The sequence below is a fragment of the Ascaphus truei genome, chromosome 4 (genome assembly GCF_040206685.1).
Source record: "Ascaphus truei isolate aAscTru1 chromosome 4, aAscTru1.hap1, whole genome shotgun sequence".
NCBI lineage: Eukaryota > Metazoa > Chordata > Amphibia > Anura > Ascaphidae > Ascaphus > Ascaphus truei.
This window is the reverse complement of record NC_134486.1, coordinates 397,697,117-397,721,048: the sequence shown is the minus strand read 5'-3', so window position 1 is coordinate 397,721,048 and position 23,932 is coordinate 397,697,117. Positions and strand designations below refer to the sequence as shown.

The 23,932-nt window shown below is 42.7% G+C and overlaps 1 protein-coding gene across 1 annotated transcript in view; it reads left to right on the top strand.

Moving 5' to 3' along the window:
• Nucleotides 1–23,932, top strand: part of LOC142493904 (L-gulonolactone oxidase-like) — a 272,413-nt gene that overhangs the window by 59,016 nt on the left and 189,465 nt on the right. Inside the window, exons 5-6 of the mRNA XM_075598611.1 lie at nucleotides 1,374–1,464; nucleotides 20,389–20,574. Coding sequence (XP_075454726.1) covers nucleotides 1,374–1,464; nucleotides 20,389–20,574 — 277 coding nt within the window. The remainder of the gene's footprint in view (nucleotides 1–1,373; nucleotides 1,465–20,388; nucleotides 20,575–23,932) is intronic.

The window sequence follows — 23,932 nt, the reverse complement described above, 5'->3', positions numbered from 1 at the left end:
ACAAAGGGACCCTGCTCTTGCTACAGCAAAAATGTGCCAAGCTCACAAAACTTTTAGCCTATGCCCACTAGGGTGCCACCAACTGGGATCACTGGGGGGAACCACTGAAGAGCTCCACTCTTCTGCACTGGATACCTCCTGCCCCTGCTGGTAACTGCAGACTCCCTGGGGAGACACAATCAGTTTCCGATTACCTGGTGGTTTCTGAGGGCAATGTGGCCTCTGTAAACTCAAGGGTCACAGGGCTCCCAGAAACCACACCAATAACATACCCACAACATTACTGTACATAAAATATGAGTGTAACAAAGCCCATGGGCTAACACTCGGTTAGACACTAAACTAAGGGGTTTAATTTGAAGGGTACAGTACACACAGAAATTGGTTACATATAGTCATCATCATCAGTAAATAAAGTGGGAGGGTCAATAAAAAGTTCCTACCACTTAGAGCGAGGGTGACCGCACTGAGCTTGGTGCCTCTTTGATGAGGTTATAGATCTGTGGGGATTGAAGGAGGTCCTTGGCACATGGTGTGTTTGCGAGGCTGAGGCAGAGTTCCGGGATGTGCCAAGGAAAGACTTGTGACAGGTGAAGCCGTTTCCCCTGGAGAGAAAAAAACTGCTGGAGACTTGCCAGGCAAGGACCTTAGAAAATGATTCGTCATTGACATGCAAAGGGTTTCACTGGGCAAATCAAGGGGCTGTTGGGCAGGGGTTTCTAACTTTAGGCCAATCACAGGGCTGGCCCTCAGAAAACAACATTGGGTAAAGGAGAGGGAGGGAAAACCGGAAAGGTGTTAATGTTTCCCAAACCTAGGGGTGCCAGGTTGTCTAAGATGACGGCAATATGGTGGTAGGATGAAAGCCCCGCAGCAGCATGGGGTACACAATAAACTGAAGGAGGGACATAGCTACATGGTACATAGCTACATGGTACACAGGGCATACAGGATGCAAAAGTATAGGAACAAAATGGTTACGCCTGTACATCAGATGTGGGCAACTCCATTCCTCAATGGCTGCCACAGGTCAGGTTTTCAGGATATCCATGCTTCAGCACGTCTCTAAATCAGTGGCTCAGTCTTCTGAGCTACTTGTGCTCAAGCAGGGATATCCTGAAAACCTGACCTGTTTTGGGCCCTTGAGGACTGGAGTTGCCCACCCCGTGGTACAGGCTTAACCCTGTTTTAGCCCCATTGTCGCTTAATTACAGTACAGTTATCATATCATGCCTCAAATAGAACGACTCATTTCTTATGCATCTTAACTTTTGTCACAAAGTGTCTGTCTACTATTAATTCCATAACTTCATTCATAGACGAGAGGAACTGTGAAAGTAAAATACTATACATGTCTTCTTTTTGTTTTGCAGTCTAGGAGCAATTTCTGATGTAGCTGCAGCTGGAGTTATTGGCACAGGGACCCATAATACTGGCATTCATCATGGCATATTGGCCACACAGGTATAGTAACACACCTGACTGGTCCCTAACTAATAGCAACTGACACACAATACAAGCTATACTGTATATCAAGAATTGCACAAAGATGTGTCAATGAATGGAGTGGCTTCTCGCTGACATTGTACTGGCATAGGGGGTAATATGGAGAGATAGGGGGAATTAGGAGTTATAGCAGGGTGTGTTACTTGATGCAATGTTTTAATGGGGTGTACCAAACTTTACATTCCTAATATATGGTATGTAATCTACTTCTTTTTTTCTAAGATTGGTAGCAATTGCAAATGTGATTAGCAAATGTCCAATATTTGCCATCCACTGACACAATGTGATGCTAGAGAAAACATGTGTAATGTGTCACTGTGTATGTACAGTATCAGCCACTTGATACATAGGGCTTTATCCATTAAACTGCAGTAGTCTCTGCAATCCGATCTCACAGGGAAGCTCCTATTGAAACTAATAGTGCCAAGAGCAACACAGTTGCCATTTAATGAAAGTGCTTAACAGGCCCCTTTTTTCTTACATATCTTTCCTTTTCCAATCGTTCCAGTCGCAGTGTACAGAACAGAATAAATACTGTACAAACAAACTGTCATCGTGGTAATTAGATTTTCCTCCAAAACCCATACAATCACATCACAGTTTCTCTGCCTCATAAAGTTTAACAGAAATGAGAATACTGTATAACTCGTACTACCATTTCTGAATATTAATATACAGATTGTTACATTAGTCTGCAGATCCATTGCTGCTTGCAGGGCTTTTTCTTCTGGTCGAGAATTAATTTAAAATACTTGAACTGATTTCTTTTACTGAATGCCTCCATTTATAATTCTGTTTAGCAAAATAACTACACCAGTCCCGTGTTATAATAATGCATACATTAGAACAACTGACATTTTCTTCTCTATTTTCATATCCACAAAGTAATACTACTTCAGTTTGTTTGGAATGTATTTTCTGCTTATTTATCTAATAGTTCTAGGTCTGCAATCTTATTGTAATTTTACCTTCTATCCTATTTTTTATTTATTTTGTGCCTTTAATAAGCCTGTGCAAATTACTTTACTGTGACTATTTCCCCTTATGAGCTTGTAAATCCAGAGTACAGTTCAGGGTTGAAATGGCGCTCAATCAGTCTACAGTATGTACTCTATGGAGTATTCCTAGTATTAGATAAATAATGTCCGAAAATGCCTTCAATAATCCACATAAACAGTCCAGGTATTAAATGCTTGGGAGAATTCACGCCTAGTGGTACCCACCACAATATATGACTCACCTCTGCAAAGTTAAGCAAATACAGTAGGGCCCCACATATTCGGTGGGTTCGGTTCCAGGCCCCTGCCGAAAAGCGGAAATCGCAGAAAAGCGGAACATAGCATTTGTGCGCTCTGCACACAAAAAAGCTATGTCCACCGGCAATTTCCCGTCTCTCCTCCCTCCTGCGCCATCCCAGAATGCAACATTCTGCACTTGTGCGGACCCAGCGTTCCCTTCTGTGCATGTGCGGACTCGGCGCTCCCTGCTGTACATGCGCAAAAAATATGACCGCAGTCGGGAAATAGTACCGCCGTATTGGCAGATCGGCGAGAAGCGGGGCCCTACAGTATATATATGAGGGGGTAACAATCATAAGGCTAATGCCTGTTATCTTTGTATGAAGCCCTTTCAGTGGATCTGGCAAGTCCTAATAGCGTGCAGAATCCATTGAAAAATGGTTTCCAAGTGGTGTCGGTGTGGAACCGAGCACAGCCTCAACAGGACAGGAACAAACAGGAGCAAAAAGGATCATGACAGTGTAACTCCCATAAAAATATTATTTATTCAGCTCACATAAGCATAAACAGGTAAAAATGGGTACAAATACCCCACCTACACATTTCGCACTCTTGTGCTTAAGGCGATGAGGGCAGAGGATCGGGAGCGCACTCGCATCCAGGTAGGTGTATATATTAAAGAAAAAATAATATACAATAGTGCACTAGAGTATAAAAAAGGGGGTTCTTAATTGATATGTCGAAATGATCTTACTCACATTTAATGTGAGTAGTAAAGGCTTTGCGGCTGTTATGAGTAACCAGCTCAGGTCTGGTGAGTAGTAGGTCGTCAGGAGCGTGGGGAGGAGATTCCCAGTGTATAAAAGAGAGGACACAGGATATGGTGCAGCTTGCTTTATAACAGCAGATATATTAAAAGCTCAGTAACACAAACACAGAAGGGGTGTAAGCAATGGGACCACCCTGGGTCAGATAATAAGGGAGAGTCCAATGCTCCTTCCTTCTCTGGAAAACCTTGTGGCGGCCTTCCATAGCAGGTCACAGTAAACAAGGAGTCAATTCTAGATGGGCAATCCCTCAAGATACACCAGTGCTCAGCAATTCTCCTTTAGTGTGTAGTACCACCCAATGCTTTTCGTTCATTAGAACTTCTTCAAGGGTTATGTTTATCTAGTCCTCCATCTTCCTCTCCTACTTATTGTTTAATTTTCGCGCCTTTCCGAGGCACAGCGTGATGTCATCACGTAGGTTGACGTCACCTGACGTTGCCGCATGCATTGCGGGTTAGTGTTGATTAGTGAGGACCGGCCTGGGAGTGACGTGCGACCTAGGCTCCACCCCCTGACCTCCGTGACGGGCACGGGTCGGCATGCGATCGGTCCCGGCTCCAGTTCTGATCAGGCTGCATCATAGGGCACACCTTTGTGCCCCAGCAACCTATTGGATTTTACTTCCTGGTTCCGCCCTGGCTTGCTATTGGAGCGTCTTCCTATTTATACCCTTCACTTGCACTCTGTCTTTGCTGAGCATAGCCTAGTGTGACGCCATGCCTTGCTGCATTCCAGTTCCTGAGAGCTTGCCTTGCCTTGCCTGATTAACCTCTTGTTGCCTGACCATGCTTCTACCTTGGACTCCGCTTCTCTCCACTCCTGATCTGGCGTGTATGACCATTCTCCTATCTCCAGTCCTGACCTTGGCTAGGTACTCGACGACCCGACAATATCCTATCCAGAACCTGGCTACGTACCCCGACGATCCGGTACTCTCCAATCCTGAACCTGGCTACGCACCCCGACGATCCGCAACTCTCCTCTCCTGAATCTGGCAAGTACCTCACTACTCTCACATATCCAATCCTGACCTGGCTTGAACGACTACTCTACATCCTAGGCGCGCCCGCGTGGCTGTGGGTCAGCGTTACTCAATTCCCTGCCTTAGCAACGCGGTCGCACTTCATTTGTGGTGAGCTACATGTTACAGTTTCATTGCATCCACCATGCTTTTCTTGCAGTTGCATTAACAGGCGGAAATATTTGGCATTCTGCTGGTCCTGCTCTTGCTGCCGACAATCATATTCATGGTCGTAAAGACCTGTCTTTTCGGTGCATACATGGTTCAGGCAGCTCCACCATTCTAGAGGTGTTCTGTGGGTGCGTCACATTTCTGGGCCCACAAAAGAGATATCCTCCTCATCAGGATCCTCTTTGAACCGTAAGGGACACTCTTGCATGTGGCCAGGTTAATTACAGGACAACCACATTTGGACCTTCATTTTGGCAACATCAGGTGTATTCTTCCACCATCCGAGGATTTTCTCTGTATATGCAAGAACCCCAGCTGGCAGTCCTACAGGTGAGCAGTCTTCACTTGCAGAGTTCATACCGCTCACAGATATCTCTGTAGACCATTTATTTTTCGGAGCGGTCATTTTAAAAACCCATGGGTTTTTGTTTTTTTTCCTGCACGCGTGGTCGGGTAGTATTTGGTCACAGAGTCAGTACCTTGTGTGCGGGTCAGTGTCTGTTGCAGTCCCCCCTAGTCATACTGTGGCATTGTGGCTTTCTCCAGCGTACTGTACCTTTTTCTGCCTGGATGTGTTGCCCTTTAATTCTGGTCACTTCTGCTTGTGGTTCCTGGTTTTGTTGCTCATGCTGTTGCAGGAAATGTAGACACAAAAAGTACAACAATTTTCCCAGACCGTCTCCGGGCCCCTTTTAAATTCAAGGGCCACCTCTCGAGTGCAGGGGTAATATCAGGTATATTGGGACAAATAAACTTTGACTTTTATTTAGCCTGTACCTTCAAACAATACAGCTTTAAGGCAGCACACAAATAAACAAACAGTCTATCCTTTTTAAGGGCTAACTTACTCTCCCAGTCGCTATCTGAAGGGCTGGGAGGAAAGGCCTCTTGCCAGCCTCTGACCCAATGTCCAAAGACGTAACTTATTATCAGGGCTGTTTCTCTCAGTCCAGGTCTGGGTTGTTGTCCATGGGGGAAGGGGTGTACTCTGGCGGGTTCCAGTGACCGCTCTGACCCAGAATAAGGGGCTTGTTCCCAGGGATCTCTCTCTGTCAGCAAACACCTTCCATGTACTAGTGTGATCCCCTGCAGTTCGAACAGGAGGCTTTTCTACCTGTCTGATGAGCCAGGTGGATACTGGTTAATTGTCTGTAGTTGCAATTAACCAGCTCCTTCCTGGACTCATCAGAACAATATAGGCTTTAAAAATGAGATACTGATGCAGCGGCCATTATTCGAACACTTGTACATCGGAATCCCAATTGTTCATGTACATCGGAATCCCAATTTGAAACCGCAGGATGAATTCCAGCCTTCCCCGCACTAAAATGCAAGCGCGGCGAGTGCAGAAAAACGAATTTTAGTGTTCTGGCTTTTAAAAACATATAATTGACACAGTAGCACAGTAGAACAGTAGCACAGTACTGTACACATTACAATTCATCCATTTTATTGGAAACGAAGAAACAGAATCCATGAAATTCAAACAAAACATCCGCGATAAGCGCGGGTGCCTGGGGCGATTGGCCGCGTTCATGCTGCGTGGGGAACAGCAGAGAACTCAAAATCGGCGCCGTGATGTGTTCGAATAACTGCCACTGCATCAGTAAACCACTTTAAAGCATATTGTCCAATACCAGAGTACTGGAGCTTATTTAACTTATTTAGCTTATTTAACTAGGAATAATAATCTAGGAATATTGCACCAGTCAACTGTTATTTTTAAGAGTGTCATTAATGCGGAGTGATTTCGACAGAAGCCAGATTGGAATTGACTAAGAACATTGTATTTCTTATAAAGTTATTTTAGTTAGGAGTTAATACATTTTTCCATCACTTTGAATAGATGTAGAATAGAGCTTGGTCTCTAGTTGGAGAAAATGTTTTTGTCACCACTTTTGAAAAGAGGGATAACTCTGGCGGTTTTCCAAGCATTAGTGGTTGGGTCAGAAGAAAAAAAACGAGTTGATTATGGAGGCAATTAGTTTAGGAAAGACGGGGCACCAAGACGTAGGAACTTAAATTGCAATTAATAGTAGAGTTCAAAGGTTTACTGAGGTAGTGGAGCTATCCAGCAGCTGATCCAGCTCACTGCCAGAAGTGCGGTTCTGAAGAGCTGAGGTCATCAGTTCTTATTCCATTGTGGCTGACATAGACTAAGCTTGCTCTTCTCCAGACACCTGAAACTACACCTTAATATTGGCTGCTTAAATAGTTCTATTAATGGTGTTGCCACAACAACCCTAAGCTCTTTTAATATCCTTGGATGTATTCTGTCTGGCCCAACTGACTTGTCCACTTTTGAAAGTTCCTGTAGGACTTTCTCCTCTGTGCTTCTGTCCAACTCCTTTCCGGTTACTCTCATATGGTCCCTCCCCTTTATATTCAGCTATGAAGGCTAAGTACAAATAAATAATAAGGTGGCCCAGCTATACATTCAATATATATATATATCTAAAAAGGTTTTGTCCTCCTTTACTAACTGGGCTTTTTTATCATCTTGTTTGACATTTGATTATTCCTCTTCCTAGCCTAATATCGTTCTCCGCCCTCCTTCATCTGAGTATGCCTATAATTCCCTAGAGCTGTCTGTTATAAATATATCATAATATATTCACTTTGGACGAAAGTTGATTCCTTGTAACTTTCTTCACATTTTAAGCTCTTGTTCAGAAAATGTGTTCTCAATTTATTCTAATGTCATATATATTCTTCCTATTTTATTCATACGCAAAAATTATGCCTTGTCTCATAATTAAGAGTCATTACGGAATTTCTTCAACAGCATTAAAACGAAAGAATAGGTTAGAAGTTCAACCACAGAAAAAACAAATGTGTGTGTACAGTACCGACAATGTTTATTGAAGCAAAAGCCGCCGGTTGACCAGGACTTACTCCGGCTGGTGCTGAGAATAGTCAGTGCGCCAGCCGCATCCAGCCGCGTCCCCTCCGTTTCCCCCCCCTCCAATCGGCGCGCAATTTAAATACCTTCCCGACCCCCTAGCGGCTCCTGCTGTGCCCCTCTGCATCCCCGCTCCCCCGCTTACCTCATTTCAAACCTTCAGGGGAGTCGGGGAAGCCGGGGAAGCCGGGGAAGCCGGGCGCGCACGTCACTGTGACGTCACCGACGTCACGCGAACGAGCCGCTTCCCAACGCTTCTCCACGCTGCCGCCACGCATCCAGCCGTGCGGTTTTTAGTCGAATAAACATTGTCGGTGCTGTATGTGTGTGTGTGTATGTACTGCTGCGACACACTTTATTCGAGCAAATGACCAGTTTGTACCTGGCAGATACCTGGAATGCGCCGCTCCTCACCTCTGACAAGGTTGAATGAATAAATTCATGAATTGTAATGCAGTATATATATACAGTACTGTATATACACAGTATATATATATATATATACTGTATAACAACTACCCTATAACCCCTAACATACAGTACTGTACACATACAGTACTGTATATGCACATACATAAATGATACTACTGTATGGGCGGCGGGGGCGAGATGTATTTGCAGCAGAGAGAGATCCGCTGCTCTCTCTCTGCGCAAACATCGGCACATTAAAAATTATTTTAAATACATTTTTATTGATAGTGTAGATGTGCAGGGGGTCTCCGGAGCTGAACCGCGTTGGTTTCAGGTCTGGGGACCCCCTGCTCCCCGAGATACAGGCCCCTTTATGAGGTGCCGGTATCCCTCTGCTTGGTTTAAAGGTCCTGATCACGTGATCGTGGCCTGTAAACCAAGCAGAGCAGAGGGATACCGGCACCCCCTAAAGGGTTGCGGGTGCACTTAACCCCTTCACGACCGTAGCAGTTAATACCGCTACGGTCATGAAGGGATTAAGCCCTCCCGCTACCCCCCCGCAAGCCCTAAACAAGCACCGTTGTGGCTAATACCCCATTCACCCACCCCGCTACCCACAATAAAAAAAAACTCACACACAGCAGCCGCCAAAAAATAAATAAATAAATCTAAATAAATAAATAAATAAATGACAATAAATACATTTGAAATACATTTTTATTGATAGTGTAGATGTGCAGAGGGTCTCCGGAGCTGAACCGCGTTGGTTTCAGGTCTGGGGACCCCCTGCTCCCCGAGATACAGCCCCCTTTATGAGGTGCCGGTATCCCTCTGCTTGGTTTAAAGGGACCGATCACGTGATCTTACAATATAAAACATAACATTCCAATCCACACAGTACATTGCATTTACATTGTATAAATGATGCATAAAATCTATGCACCATATACATTCTGCAAATGAATCAACCAAGTAAACAAAAATCAAAAGCCAATACATTGCAATTACATTCAGATATCAATTAACCCCTTAAACACCTTATCAGATAATAACCGCAAAGGTGATTAAGGGGTTATGCCACACAGGCCCGATACCCACCCTCACCCATGAATTTGTACTGTGGCTTCATCATGCAACTATATATATATACTGTATATATATACAGAGAGACAGAGAGAAAGAGAGAGAGAGAGAGAGAGAGAGAGAGAGATATACAGTATATATATATATATACACACATTATATACACACCCATGATAAACCAATATACAGTACAAATAAATGTAGAAGGGTTATCAAAAGCACTGTCCTACAACCAAACACTTCTCCATACATACACACTAAATTAAAATCAATTTCCTTTAATATTCATAACTGATCTCTCAATCTAAATCATCACTAAACCTCTGAAAAGCCATTTAAACAACTTACATTCCAATATAAATGATGCCTAAATATCTATGCACCATATACATTCTGCAAGTAAACAAATCTCAATTAGCAATCATTATTTACATCCCTAAACAATTCACACTAGATCCCGAACAATAAAACCATTAACAAATTCACGCCTAGAGCAGAACAATTAAGCCTTTGAAAAAATATAAGTACCGACAAAAATACAACCTTTACAAACCAAGCCTATCCCTGACCTTCCTCAAACACACAATACAATACCAAGGAATACATCTATCTAATTTTAAAATACTTTAAACTCACAATAAAGCATACTGTAGCAGCATACACAAAATAATTTAAAACACATCTAATCCAGCTTTTAAAACAACATAATTTCTTACCCTGTACTGTACTGTATGTATATATATCTCTAGACATATATACATACATACAATGGCAAGAAATGATATACTGTACCACAAAAAAAAAAAATACACATGTTAAAAAACCTTTTGAAAAAATTAACAAGTTAAATAAAATACATTTCTTTACTGTAGTTCACTTACCATTACTTGCCCCCACCGACTCCCATTGCGCAGCTTACTCACGAACCAATCCACGATCAGGAACCCATAAAATAAAAAACCATAAAATAATAAACATTAAACTAAAAATCCAAATCAATCCACGGGTCTTCTATCAGTAATCCATCTTCATCTGTGTTCTTCCCTACTCTGATTGGCTACCGTACCACGTGACAGGTTTTCATTGACGTCACATCCTTTCTCCCCCAAGCCCCTGACACATGGTATACCAAAGCCAATCAGAGTAGGGATGGAGTTCCCATGCTCTGATTGGCTACCATACCATGTGAGGGCGGCCATGTGCCTTTTCATGACGTCATCTTAAAGGCAATTGAAGCAAAGCCATTCTGATTGGCTGTGCTTTCATTCCCTTTAAGTGACGTCATCATTTTTTTTTTTGTCGGCCAAAGCACATGGTTTTCACGGCCCAATCAGGACCGTGGGAACCATGACGCAAAATGTGACGTCATAGGCCTTTAAAAGCCTATGTCGTCTCATTTTGAAACCAAATGCCACGGAGGAAGGACCTCCGGCCAAGAAAGAAGACCAGGGCGTGGCCGCAGACGGGGAGAAGACCCCGCCCCGCCCCGCTGGAAGGAGATAGAAGAAAGAAGAACACAGATGAAGATGGATTACAGATAGAAGACCCGTGGATTGATTTGGATTTTTAGATTAATGTTTATTATTTTATGGTTTTTTATTTTATGGGTTCCTGATCGTGGATTGGTTCGTGAGTAAGTTGCGCAACGGGAGTCGGTGGGGGCAAGTAATGGTAAGTGAACTACAGTAAAGAAATGTATTTTATTTAACTTGTTAATTTTTTCAAAAGGTTTTTTAACATGTGTATTTTTTTTTTGTGGTATATCATTTCTTGCCACTGTATGTATGTATATATGTCTAGAGAGATATATACATACAGTACAGTACAGGGTAAGAAATGATGTTGTTTTAAAAGCTGCATTAGATGTGTTTTAAATTATTTTGTGTATGCTGCTATGCTTTATTGTGAGTTTAAAGTATTTTAAAATTAGATAGATGTATTCCTTGGTATTGTATTGTGTGTTTGAGGAAGGTCAGGGATAGGCTTGGTTTGTAAAGGTTGTATTTTTGTCGGTACTTATATTTTTTCAAAGGCTTAATTGTTCTGCTCTAGGCGTGAATTTGTTAATGGTTTTATTGTTCGGGATCTAGTGTGAATTGTTTAGGGATGTAAATAATGATTGCTAATTGAGATTTGTTTACTTGCAGAATGTATATGGTGCATAGATATTTAGGCATCATTTATATTGGAATGTAAGTTGTTTAAATGGCTTTTCAGAGGTTTAGTGATGATTTAGATTGAGAGATCAGTTATGAATATTAAAGAAAATCGATTTTAATTTAGTGTGTATGTATGGAGAAGTGTTTGGTTGTAGGACAGTGCTTTTGATAACCCTTCTACATTTATTTGTACTGTATATTGGTTTATCATGGGTGTGTATATAATGTGTGTATATATATATATATATATATATATACTGTATATCTCTCTCTCTCTCTCTTTCTCTCTGTCTCTCTGTATATATATACAGTATATATATATATAGTTGCATGATGAAGCCACAGTACAAATTCATGGGTGAGGGTGGGTATCGGGCCTGTGTGGCTTAACCCCTTAATCACCTTTGCGGTTATTATCTGATAAGGTGTTTAAGGGGTTAATTGATATCTGAATGTAATTGCAATGTATTGGCTTTTGATTTTTGTTTACTTGGTTGATTCATTTGCAGAATGTATATGGTGCATAGATTTTATGCATCATATATATTGGAATGTGAGGTTTTTCATTGGTTTGTGATGATATACAGTAGATTGTGAGATCAGTTAGGATTTTTAAAGGAAATTGATTTTAATGTAGTGTCTGTATGTAGAAGTGTTTGGTTGTAGGGCAGTATGCTTTTGATAACCCTTCTACATTTATTTGTACTGTATATTGGTTTATCATGGGTGTGTATATAACGTGTGTGTATATATATATATACTGTATATATCTCTCTCTCTTTCTCTCTGTCTCTCTGTATATATATACAGTATATATATATAGTTGCATGATGAAGCCACAGTACAAATTCATGGGTGAAGGGTGGGTATCGGTCCTGTGTGGCTTAACCCCTTAATTACCTTTGCGGTTATTATCTGATAAGGTGTTTAAGGGGTTAATTTATATCTGAATGTAATTGCAATGTATTGGCTTTGTATTTGCTATGTATGTTGTGGACAAGACAAGGATTTTGCTGGCAACGGACACTTCGTATTGATGAGGTCAGTAGTACTTTATTTATTTGTATATGCTAGTTAATGTTTTTAATAATGGGCAATTAATCTATTATCCATATCTGGATAATAGTTATTTTGCACATTATTGTACTGTAGGTGTTGGGGGGGAGGGTGTATGTATTGAATGTATAGGCCAGGTTTATTTTTTTTACATTCAGGGTTTGATTCCGTGGTTCTGCGTGGGGCCTATGGAGACCACCTCCGGGTATTTCCGGGTATCCCAAGGGTATCAGGCTGGTAGTCTGCGGGGATGACGATGTGTGGTCCCACTTCTGTGGGGGCACCGCGGACCCGTAGTGAGCACCCGTGAGTTTCCCAGACCCCCGAGGGAACCACCCGAGGCCCCGCAGACACCTGTGGGTTTGACCCGGGGCTCCCAGACATCCTTGGGCCTACCGTGGGAACCCAATTATGGCCCACGGTGACCCAAGGAGACCACCTGGGTGCCATGGTGCTGGCAGGATCCACCAGCAGGCCTCCAGAACCTGTGTAAAAAGGGCTGCTGGTAAACTGTAGGTCTGTCCAGGTGCCCTGCCAGCCCACCGGGGACTAGCGTGGGGCTGCGTTATGAACCCTGTATGTAAAAGGATAAATCTTGTATTTATGGGGGGGGCACAGGGGGTGGGTATGTATTTAATAAATATAATGCTTTTTATTGTGGGTCATAGTACTGTTTTTATTGTGGGTACTGGGGGTGGGGTGTTTCCCCAACGGTATGTGGGTAGGCCGCACTTGTGGGTACTGACTGGGTGGTTAGGCCTCACGGGGGGTGGGGGGGGTTAGTGTTGGAGGGTATGTAGGCATCCCGAGTGGTGGGTGAGGGTGGGTTAACCCCTTCATGACTGTAGCGGTTAATAACCGCTATGGTGATTAAGGGGTTAGGGGACATTACTTTGGATGTTTTAATTTTTGTCTCTGTTTTGCAGAAGCGGAGGGGCCATGGCCAGGATGGGGGGGAGTAACAGTATGTGGGTAGGGGGTGAGGGTGGTTAGACCTCACAGTATGCACATTGGGTCCCCCCCCTCCCCACATTTACATACACTGCACTGACAGCAATGCAGGGAGGGAGATTTACTGTAACAGAAACATCTCTCTGCCTTCAGTGTAATCTGTTTAAAGACCCCTCCCCCCTCCCTAATGTTTCTGTTAAATCTCTCTGCCTTCAGTGTAAACTGTTTAACAGAAACATTAGGGGGGAGGGGGCTTTACATCTCTCTGCCTTCAGTGTAATCTGTTTAACAGAAACATTAGGGGGGAGGGTTCTTTAAACAGATTACACTGAAGGCAGGGAGATACAGGGGATGTTCTGTATTGTTCATCATGTATTTTGTTTATTGCAATGCTGTGTACTGCTGCGGCCGAGTTTATTCGAGCATTTGCCCGGTCTCGGCCGCAGCAGTAACCTGGTGCGCGCCGGAGGGTGCCGGGCGCGCGCCGAAGCCTCGGAGGAGCGCCCTCCGATCGGGGCTTTCTTCCTCTGCTCGCCGGGTCCGCCGGGTCCCCCGGAACCCCCTGCTGCCGTCCCCCACATCGCGGGACACCAGGGCTCCCTCGAGGACCCCTGGACGCGCATGCAGGGGGCGCAGGCACCCGATGACGCGTGACCGCGCGTCGGTGACGCGCGGCACAGCGAGGGAGTGGGGCTAGCAAGCCGGGGCATGTCCCGGCTTGCGGTACTAGCCCTGCTCAATTTAAACGTGTCGCCTCTGTATAATGTATAAGGTTTTTTACAATTAGATAGATGTAATCCTTGGTATTGTAAGGGTTAGCTTTGGTTTTAAATTGTGTTTTCTGGTTGGTACTTACAGTATATATTGATTTTTGTTTACTTGATTGGTTAAAATAGTTGACTTATTTGGAAGTGTTTGTATTTACTGGTACAGTAGCTTGCAATTATATTGTTAACATTCATTTGCAGAATGTATATGGTGCATAGATTTTATGCATCATTTATACAATGTAAATGCAATGTACTGTGTGGATTGGAATGTTATGTTTTATATTGTAAGATCAGTTAGGACTATTAAATGGATTATTATTATGGTCTGTATAGAGAAGCGTTATTTGTAGGACAGTATGATTTTGATAACCATTCTACAGTACATGTATTTGTATATTGGTTCATCATGTGTGTGTATATACTGTGTGTATATATATACTGTATATATATATATATATATATATATATATATATATATATATATATATATATATGTATGTGTGTGTGTGTGTGTGTGTGTATATATATAAATATATATATATATATATATATATATATATATATATATATATATATATATATATATATATGTATGTATACAGTATATATATACACAGTATATACTGTAAATGTATAGGGATTATTATTATATATATATACTGTATATATATACAGTATATATATACAGTATATATTTATTTCTCTTCATGTATTTATTTATTTATTTAGATTTTTATATATATATATGTATGTATACAGTATATATATACACAGTATATACTGTAAATGTATAGGGATTATTATTATATATATACTGTATATATATACAGTATATATATACAGTATATATTTATTTCTCTTCATGTATTTATTTATTTATTTAGATTTTTTTATTAATTGTGGGGCTGCTGTGCTTGAATTTTTTTTATTGGGGGTAGCGGGGGTGAGGGGGGTGTTTGGCCCTTGGTGTGAGTTTAGGACTTGCAGCAGCAGCACAATTAATAAATAAATCTAAATAAATAAATAAACAAATGAATATAAATAAATACATTTAAAATACATTTTTATTGATAGTGTAGATGTGTAGAGGGTCTCCGTAGCTGAACCGCATTGGTTTCAGGTCTGCGGACCCCCTGCTCCCCGAGATACAGGCCCCTTTAGGGGGTGCCGGTATCCCTCTGCTCTGCTTGGTTTACAGGCCGCGATCACGTGATCGGGCCCTTTAAACCAAGCAGAGGGATACCGGCACCTCATAAAGGGGGCTGTATCTCGGGGAGCAGGGGGTCCCCAGACCTGAAACCAATGCGGTTCAGCTCCGGAGACCCTCTGCACATCTACACTATCAATAAAAATGTATTTCAAATGTATTTATTGTCATTTATTTATTTAGATTTATTTATTTATTTTTTGGCGGCTGCTGTGTGTGAGTTTTTTTTTATTGTGGGTAGCGGGGGTGGGTGAATGGGGTATTAGCCCCAACGGTGCTTGTTTAGGGCTTGCGGGGGGTAGCGGGAGGGCTTAACCCCTTCATGACCGTAGCGGTATTAACTGCTACGGTCGTGAAGGGGTTAAGTGCACCCGCAAGCCCCCCCGCAAGTCCTAAACTCACACCAAGGGCCAAATACCCTCTTCACCCATCCCAGCTACCCACAATAAAGCGGGCACGGTGGGTTAACCCCTTCATTGCCTTAGCGGCTATCCGCTATGGTAATGAAGCAGCATTTCTGTATTTTTAATAATATTGAGCAGGAGCCCCCCTGAGCATTAATTTCTGGCTCAGGGAACCCCCTGCTCACTGTACAATATTATTAAAATACAGAAATGCTGCTTCTTTACCATAGCGCATAGCCGCTAAGGTAAAGAATGAGTGTTTATTTATATATGTGTTTTATTTATACTGTACATGTGCAGAGGGTCTCCGGAGCAGAACCGCACTGGTTTCAGGTCTGGGGACCCCCTGCTCCCCGAGATACAGGCCCCTTTAGGGGGTGCCGGTATCCCTCTGCTCTGCTTGGTTTACAGGCCGCGATCACGTGATCGGGACCTTTAAAGGGGCCTGTATCTCGGGGAGCAGGGGGTCCCCAGACCTGAAACCAACGCGGTTCAGCTCCGGAGACCCCCTGCACATCTACACTATCAATAAAAATGTATTTAAAATAATTTTTAATGTGCCGATGTTTGCGCAGAGAGAGAGCAGCGGATCTCTCTCTGCTGCAAACACATCTCGCCCCCGCCGCCCATACAGTAGTATCATTTATGTATGTGCATATACAGTACTGCATGTGTACAGTACTGTATCTTAGGGGTTATAGGGTAGTTGTTATACAGTATATATATATATATATATATATATATATATATATATATATATATATACAGTATATATACTGCATTACAATTCATTATAGGGGATGGCTTCAAAGAGAACAGCTCGCAAGTGCCACCATGTGTTTTTAAACGGCATTGCAGTATTGCAGCCAGCCGGAATAAAATGCTTAAATCCCTGCCGGGAAAATAACGCAATGCACTCTGGCAGAAAACGATCAGAAACCTGAATACACCCGGGTATACCTGAATTCGCGGGACTAGCCGAGCGAGAATAAAGTGTGTCGCCACTGTATGTATATATATATATACACACATATATGTATACATTGTTACGTCTCAGTCCCAGCGTCGGATCTTTTGTCCAGATCAAAGGCAGGAAACACTGTACTTTCAGAGCAGGGGTTTATTTACAGGGTACAAAGCAGGTAACAGGGTTAACTCATAACACAAAACAGAAACAAAAGACCTAACTCCTTCCAGGAGTACTGACTAATACTGCTTAGTCCCTAACTAATCATGGGTGAATTAAACTCTTCCCCACTTTACCCAATGTACCTGCAGCAGGTCTCCTTTCAGTCTCTCACAGGGCTGTCTGTGTGTGTCTTTAGATCAGTATAGCAGCAGCGTCTCTCACCCTCTCTGTATAACTCTCAACAGTGTGTGTCTTGCAGCATGGGGGTGGGGGGAATTTCTGTATCACTTCCTGACTATACAGGCTAGGCTAATTAGTTCATTAACTCACAGCTGAACAGACCTTTCCAGAATGATTAACTCTATGAGAGCTGTAAGGTCCCACAACTGCCCCATTCTAGCCCTTAGAGGGCAGTGACGGCATCACATATCCCTCCCCCCAGCGAAACACTGTCCTGTGAGCGGCCCGTGCACTATCCCGTGCACCAACCTCTTTGTCAGACATGTCTGACATCCACCTCTTCTTAAAGATTTTCTTCATTAGACCTCCTGCTGAGCAGTAATAGAGTCCAGCGTAGTGTCCCACTCAGTCTTCAGATCTTTGAGCTCTTCGAAAAGGTCACGCTGTTGTTTCTCAGCCTTCTTGCGGCCAGCACGCTCAAACTCCAGGTCCTTCCTCAGGTCTTGAAGCTGTCCTTCTATACTTCTTTTCTGGCTCAAGGCAGCTGACAATTCAATTCCTCTCAGGGCTTTCATCTCTTCCCGGTGCTTGCTCTGGGTTTGTGTCAGCGCATCCTTCAGATTTTGGATCTCTGTAGTTTTTGTCGCTAGGATTGCTGCTGCTTCTGTTTTCCATGCCTCTTTCTCCTGGGTGTACTGATTTTTGGTGATGGAGCAGGCTCTCTGCTTCTCCAGCTCTTTCTCCAGCTTGAGGTTATCCTCCTTTGTAGCTGTGAGTTGCTGGGACGTGTGTTCAGTTATCCGCTTTAGCTCTAGAAGCCTTTTATCCAACTTCAGTTTTTCAGATTCCAAGGTTTGGACATTTTTAGTTTTTTTGTATTCTGCTTCCAGTGATGCTCGGGTAAGGCTCATCAGCTGCTTGGCGGGGACCCACTGGGTACTCAGTCGCTCCTGTAGCACTTGCTGCTTTACTTTACCCAGCTCTGTTTTTAACGTGCAGACCTCTCGCTGAGAAACTTCTAGCTTGCCGATGAGGCGTTGAACGTCTTGTTGGGATGCCTCATAGAACCGTTTCCAGTCAACACTCTTTTGGTCTGACTCACTTGGATTTCTGCTTATGGCGGTATCGGTAGCCTTTGTCATACCAAGGCTAGTAGTCACTCCTGTGACGATTGCGCCAAGCGCTCTGTGTTGTAGTCCACCTCTGGTTTTTCTGATGCCACGGAGTAAACTTTCCCTGCAGCTTCTGTTGCACACGGAGGTTGTCCTTTCCGCGGGGCCACATAGGAGTCCTCATCATCCTCTTCTGAACTGCAAGAACTGTGCTGAACCGTAGAAACCCAGCGTGAACCATGCCCTACAGAAAAGTTACATTCCATTGGTTCCGCGTTCCGAGGGCAAACTGCGGCCACATGTCCAAGTTCATGGCATCTGTAGCACTCTACATACCTTCCAAAACTGGGTCGGTGTTTAGTCTCCAGTCTACTGGGAACAACGAGACCAGAGTCCCTCCTAGGTGCTGTGGGACTTCCTACTCCTTTATGCAAGTCAATGAGTCCTTGGGGATTCCTATTCGGTTGAACAGTCTTATTGGACCTCCTGGAGCGCAGGAAACGAGAACCGGAGCACTCATCTGGACTTGAACTCTTGGACATCTTTTCGGCAGTCAAGTAACATTCGACTAAAGCAACCAACTGTTCGGCGTCTTTGGGATCACTCTGGCTCACCCACTTCTGGATGGTGCGGGGGAGACCCCTCAGGAACCGGTCTATAACGACCCTTTCGACAACTGCAGCGATGGAACATACCTCAGGCTGGAGCCACTTCCTTGCAGAGTGTATAAGTTTATAGAGTTGAGAGCGGGGTGTCTTCTCTATATCATAATGCCAGGAATGGAACCGTTGGGCCCGAACCACGAGGGTGACCCCTAGCCGTGCCATAATCTCCGCCTTCAGGGTGTCATAGTCTTTAGCTTGCTCGGGCTCTAAGTCATAATAGGCTTGTTGTGAGTCACCCACCAGGAAGGGAGCAATTATTCCCACCCATTGCTCAGCTGGCCACCCTTCGCGTACTGCGGTGCGCTCGAAGATTGACAGGTACGCCTCAACGTCATCGTCCATCGTCATTTTCTGAATGAGGTGTGTTTTTACCTGGTGAGCGACCTGTGGGGCCACTCTAGGCTGGGCGGTAATTTTCTCTCCCAACACTTGGAGCTCCTAGTGTAGGCGAAGTTGCGCCTCGTTTTGCTCTTCTTTTAGCGTCTGATGTAGGGACAGCGCCATCTGCTGTACTAACGCCGCCGTACTTTCAGTTCGTGACTTTGTCATCTGTAGTAAACTTTCATTATAGGATTTTGACATCTCCTCTTGGGTCTTTGCCAATTGATGCAAACCCCACATTATAATTGCAGAATTTTCTGTTTGTTTCTACTGAAGCGAGGTCAGAAATTCCTCCATTTTCCCCTTTGACTGCCTTGTGGACTGCCCACATTCTCCACCAATTGTGACGTCTCAGTCCCAGCGTCGGATCTTTTGTCCAGATCAAAGGCAGGAAACACTGTACTTTCAGAGCAGGGGTTTATTTACAGGGTACAAAGCAGGTACAGGGTTAACTCATAACACAAAACAGAAACAAAAGACCTAACTCCTTCCAGGAGTACTGACTAATACTGCTTAGTCCCTAACTAATCGTGGGAGAACTAAACTCTTTCCCCACTTTACCCAGTATACCTGCAGCAGGTCTCCTTTCAGTCTCTCACAGGGCTGTCTGTGTGTGCCTTCAGATCAGTATAGCAGCAGCGTCTCTCACCCTCTCTGTATAACTCTCAACAGTGTGTGTCTTGCAACATGGGGGGGGGGGGGAATCTCTGTATCACTTCCTGACTATACAGGCTAGGCTAATTAGCTCATTAACTCACAGCTGAACAGACCTTTCCAGAATGATTAACTCTATGAGAGCTGTAAGGTCCCACAACTGCCCCATTCTAGCCCTTAGAGGGCAGTGACGGCATCACAACACATACATACATACAAACAAACAAACATATATACATACTGTACCCAGTATATACAAATTCATGTGCCGATTTTTTTATTTTTTAATGCAACTTTAAAGTTTTCTACCTGGGTTGTCAATCATATTTGAACAATCTGTTGCATTAGTATATTGTGCTGGAAGTTCCCTAAAATGTATCCTAAATGTAGTCACCATTTTGCATGTCTTTTATATATGTTAAAACTAACAATTTAATTTCCCTTTAGTACAGTGGAATACTACAATTCGTTATTCTGGATGGACCTTGCAATTATTTTTTCTGTATAGTAATTATTGCATTGATTTAAAAAAAAAAAAAAAACCTTGTTTTCCAACAGGTGGTTACTCTGACCATGATGACTGCTTCAGGTGATATCGTGGAGTGCTCAGAGTCGGTGAATGCAGAAATATTCCAAGCGGGCAGGGTGCACCTTGGGTCTCTAGGAGTAATTCTCAGTATTACTTTTCAATGTAAACCCGCATTCCACCTACAAGAGATACAGTTCTCATCTACACTCCAAGAGGTACTCAAAATCTATTACTTCTTACATTGTAACCATTGCAGCATTGTTTCTTGATATTCTATTTTAGCATAGCAACTTCCCTAAAGTTCAAGCTTTACCCTGGGTAATAATTGTATGTCCAGGATTAGTGGACATTTGACAAGTCTGAATAAAGTAGAAGGAGGAGACAAAGATAACTTCTCATCATTGGGACAATGATGGAGTCTTTATTGCTAATTGAGGATTAGGGCATGCATTGGAATTGGTGCTTAGGAGGACGACATGTTCTGTTTTCAATATACTGAGTTTAAGATACTGTAGTAGTGGAATATGCAGGAGCAGAAAATGATATGGTACTGGCATAGGAAATAAACAAGTGGATTGATTCACATGGAAGTAGTTATCGAAGGAGAAGAACATAGGTCTGTGTGGAACTCATATAGAAAGAGGGAGTTGAAAGACAAAAGTACCAGCAAATGAGACATCAATGGAGTGGTCAGGGAAGTTCTGTAGGAGGTGAACCAAGAGAGAGCATTGTTATGGAGGTCAATGAATTTTAGAGTGTTGAAGAGGAGAGGGATGATTGACAGTGTTGAAGGCAGTAGAGAGGGTGATAGGAAAGTGGTAAGAGAGGGTAGAGGGTAGAGAGGGTGATAGGAAAGTGGTAAGAATTGCCATTAGAAGACCAGTGTTTCTAAAGCACTCAGTCGAGTGGTTAGGAGCAGAATCTACACTGGAGGGTGTGAGAAGTGACTTAGCAGATGGCATGCAGTGTCAGTCATTTGAAAAGTTGGGAAGTAAGTGGGAGAAAGGAGAATGGGAAGTAGCTAGAAGAGGCTGGCTAAATAAGGCCTTTTTAACAAGGAGCGTGACAAAAGCCTACTTCAAAAGAGAGGGGGATTTAAGTGCAGAGAGAGATTGAAGATGAGAATTAATGTAGGAAGTATTGGTGATGGGAGAATAGGCAGAGTAATGTAGATATGCCAAGGGGTATCTATTAATCTCTGTCTTTCTATGTTTCTGTTATTGTGTGGGAGATATATGAAAAATTGGGATGAAGTGGGTGGATTTGTATTTGGGAGGAAATAAGGTAGAATACATAACCTAGTCACTCTAGAGAATAATTCAAGAGTTCCAGTAATTCTAGTCTCAGCCGTGCTGTTCAGAAGTTACACATCTTTGGAGCCGCATTGCTTAAAAAATAATGTAGTTGCACATGATACAGTATGGTCTGTGAGTGCATAGCAGTGTGAGAAAGCTTTCATTTGCAGGTGCCATTTGATTTACCTTACACAATCAAGCTATTGCTGGTGCTGAAAAGATGTTCCATCTTTAATAAAGTAGATTTTTTTTTGTATCATTCTGGGAAACAATGCTAACTTACTGTCCCCGGAATCGTGGACAAATAAGCAAATGTTTGCAGTGTCAGGGACAGTGGCTGCCATGGTTTAGGTGCAGAGGGTCCATGGTTCCAAAAGGGATGCCACTCAGTATGAATCCTTTGGTGCCACAACCATCTCTAAGACACATAAGGAATAATAATAGAACTAACAGAAAGCTTATGTTTCAGAATATTTTAAAGAAGCTTGAGAGCTTTTGCCAGTGTGCCAAATGCTTAAGAAAAATAGGTGAAGTTATGGATCACAAGCTACAGTATAACATTGAAGAGAGCAGAGCAAAGATATCCTACAGCAGGTTACACAAAGGGTCACTAATTGAATTGCATGTGAGGTTCAATTACAGTGGATGGGATTTTATGTTTGATAATAACAAAATGTGGCATTGTGTTGCGATGATGTGAGTCATAGAAAACCTGAAATATCTAGGAAATGTAGGTGTTAAGGTAGCTAGCTAGAAATTAAATTGACCTCTGACAATGGAATGGTAGATATGTGAGTGGTACTGTAGCTTTGTCTGTTAAATTCATTTAAATGTTGGAGAAATGTGATACAAGTCTGGGGGTTGCACTGTGAATAACAAGAAGTATTGTATATTGTCTTTGAATAAATGCAACTCCCTTGGGGATTGGTGGAAAGACGTAAACCTGTCAGAGTGACATCATGGTGCATTGGAGAAGGGTGAAAGATAGGACCCTGCTAGAGTCTCATTTAGTCCTAAGTTTTACATTTTAACTCTGAGTTTATCAGTTTACAGCCCACTGAAGCGAGAAATGAAGAAAATTATGAGTTCTGGTCTCTCGGGTGCACTCTAAAACCGTCTTCCCAAAACCCACTTGGACCTACAATAGATTTATACGTTATCACATGGGGGGTTATTTACTAAAGGAGTCATGGGAAGTTATTTACCGAATCCAAAAGAAAAGCAATAGATTAATCAAATGAAAAAAACTCCAGCTGTCGTGCCACTGAAAAAATGTGGCTATTCTTCAGTGCATAAAGTAATGGCAGCAAATGATGCTCACTGATTCACTTTTAACTAAGACAAATTCCAGAGCAAAGTCTCTGATAGTGCCAGCACCCGATTTTAATGCTGTTTGTTTATTTCATTTGGTGGAATGATAATTGCTTTTTTTATGCATACAATTTATTTGTTGCAATGCTTTATGTATAGAATAAAAAGCCAAGGCAATTGTAAATGGTAATTAAGTTAAAGCTATTTCAGTGAGATTATAGGAAGATAATTGAAAAAAAAAAAAAGGATTCATTTAAACTCCCTCAAGGTCAGACGACTTTTCCAATTGATTCCTTCCAGAACTTACAATGTTATTCAAATATATGCATTAATACAGTATATATTAATCCCAGAAGGATTCTCTCTCTACAACGTTTTTCTTGTTTTTAGGAGCCAAAGAAAATATTATTATTATTATTATTATTATTATTATTATTGCCACATACTGTAGTATAAGCACTGTATAGAGTTCTACACTAAATGGTATCATTTGAAATAAATTATCAAAAAACAGATTACTTGGGTTCAACAAAGACTTTAAACTTTAGAAAGGCAGATTTTAATAAACTGAGGTCTAATCTAGTAGTAATTGTAAGGAATCCACTACTGGCTTTGACTTTTGCCTTGCAGACCTGTGCAGTTGCAGGCTTCCTCTGGCAATCTATGGCACAGGTGCTGCCTCTCATTGCAGCTTCTGCCCTGTGCTACTTCATTGGAGGAATTCTCACACACCCTCCTCCTGTGATTGGATCTCCGCCCTTTATATTCTAGGCGTTGGCTCTGAACCAGCGCCGAGCATAGCTATTCCTACCTCTATGTTACTGTCTCTGCCACAAACCACCCCAGGCCTCTCTCCTAGCGTTCTTACCTTCCAAGTTCCTGAGTATCCAGAGGCCTGGTCCTGGACGTCTGTGCTGAAGCGTTGTTGCCAGCACTGGCCTGCTGCTATCTCCTTGCAGTGGCCTAC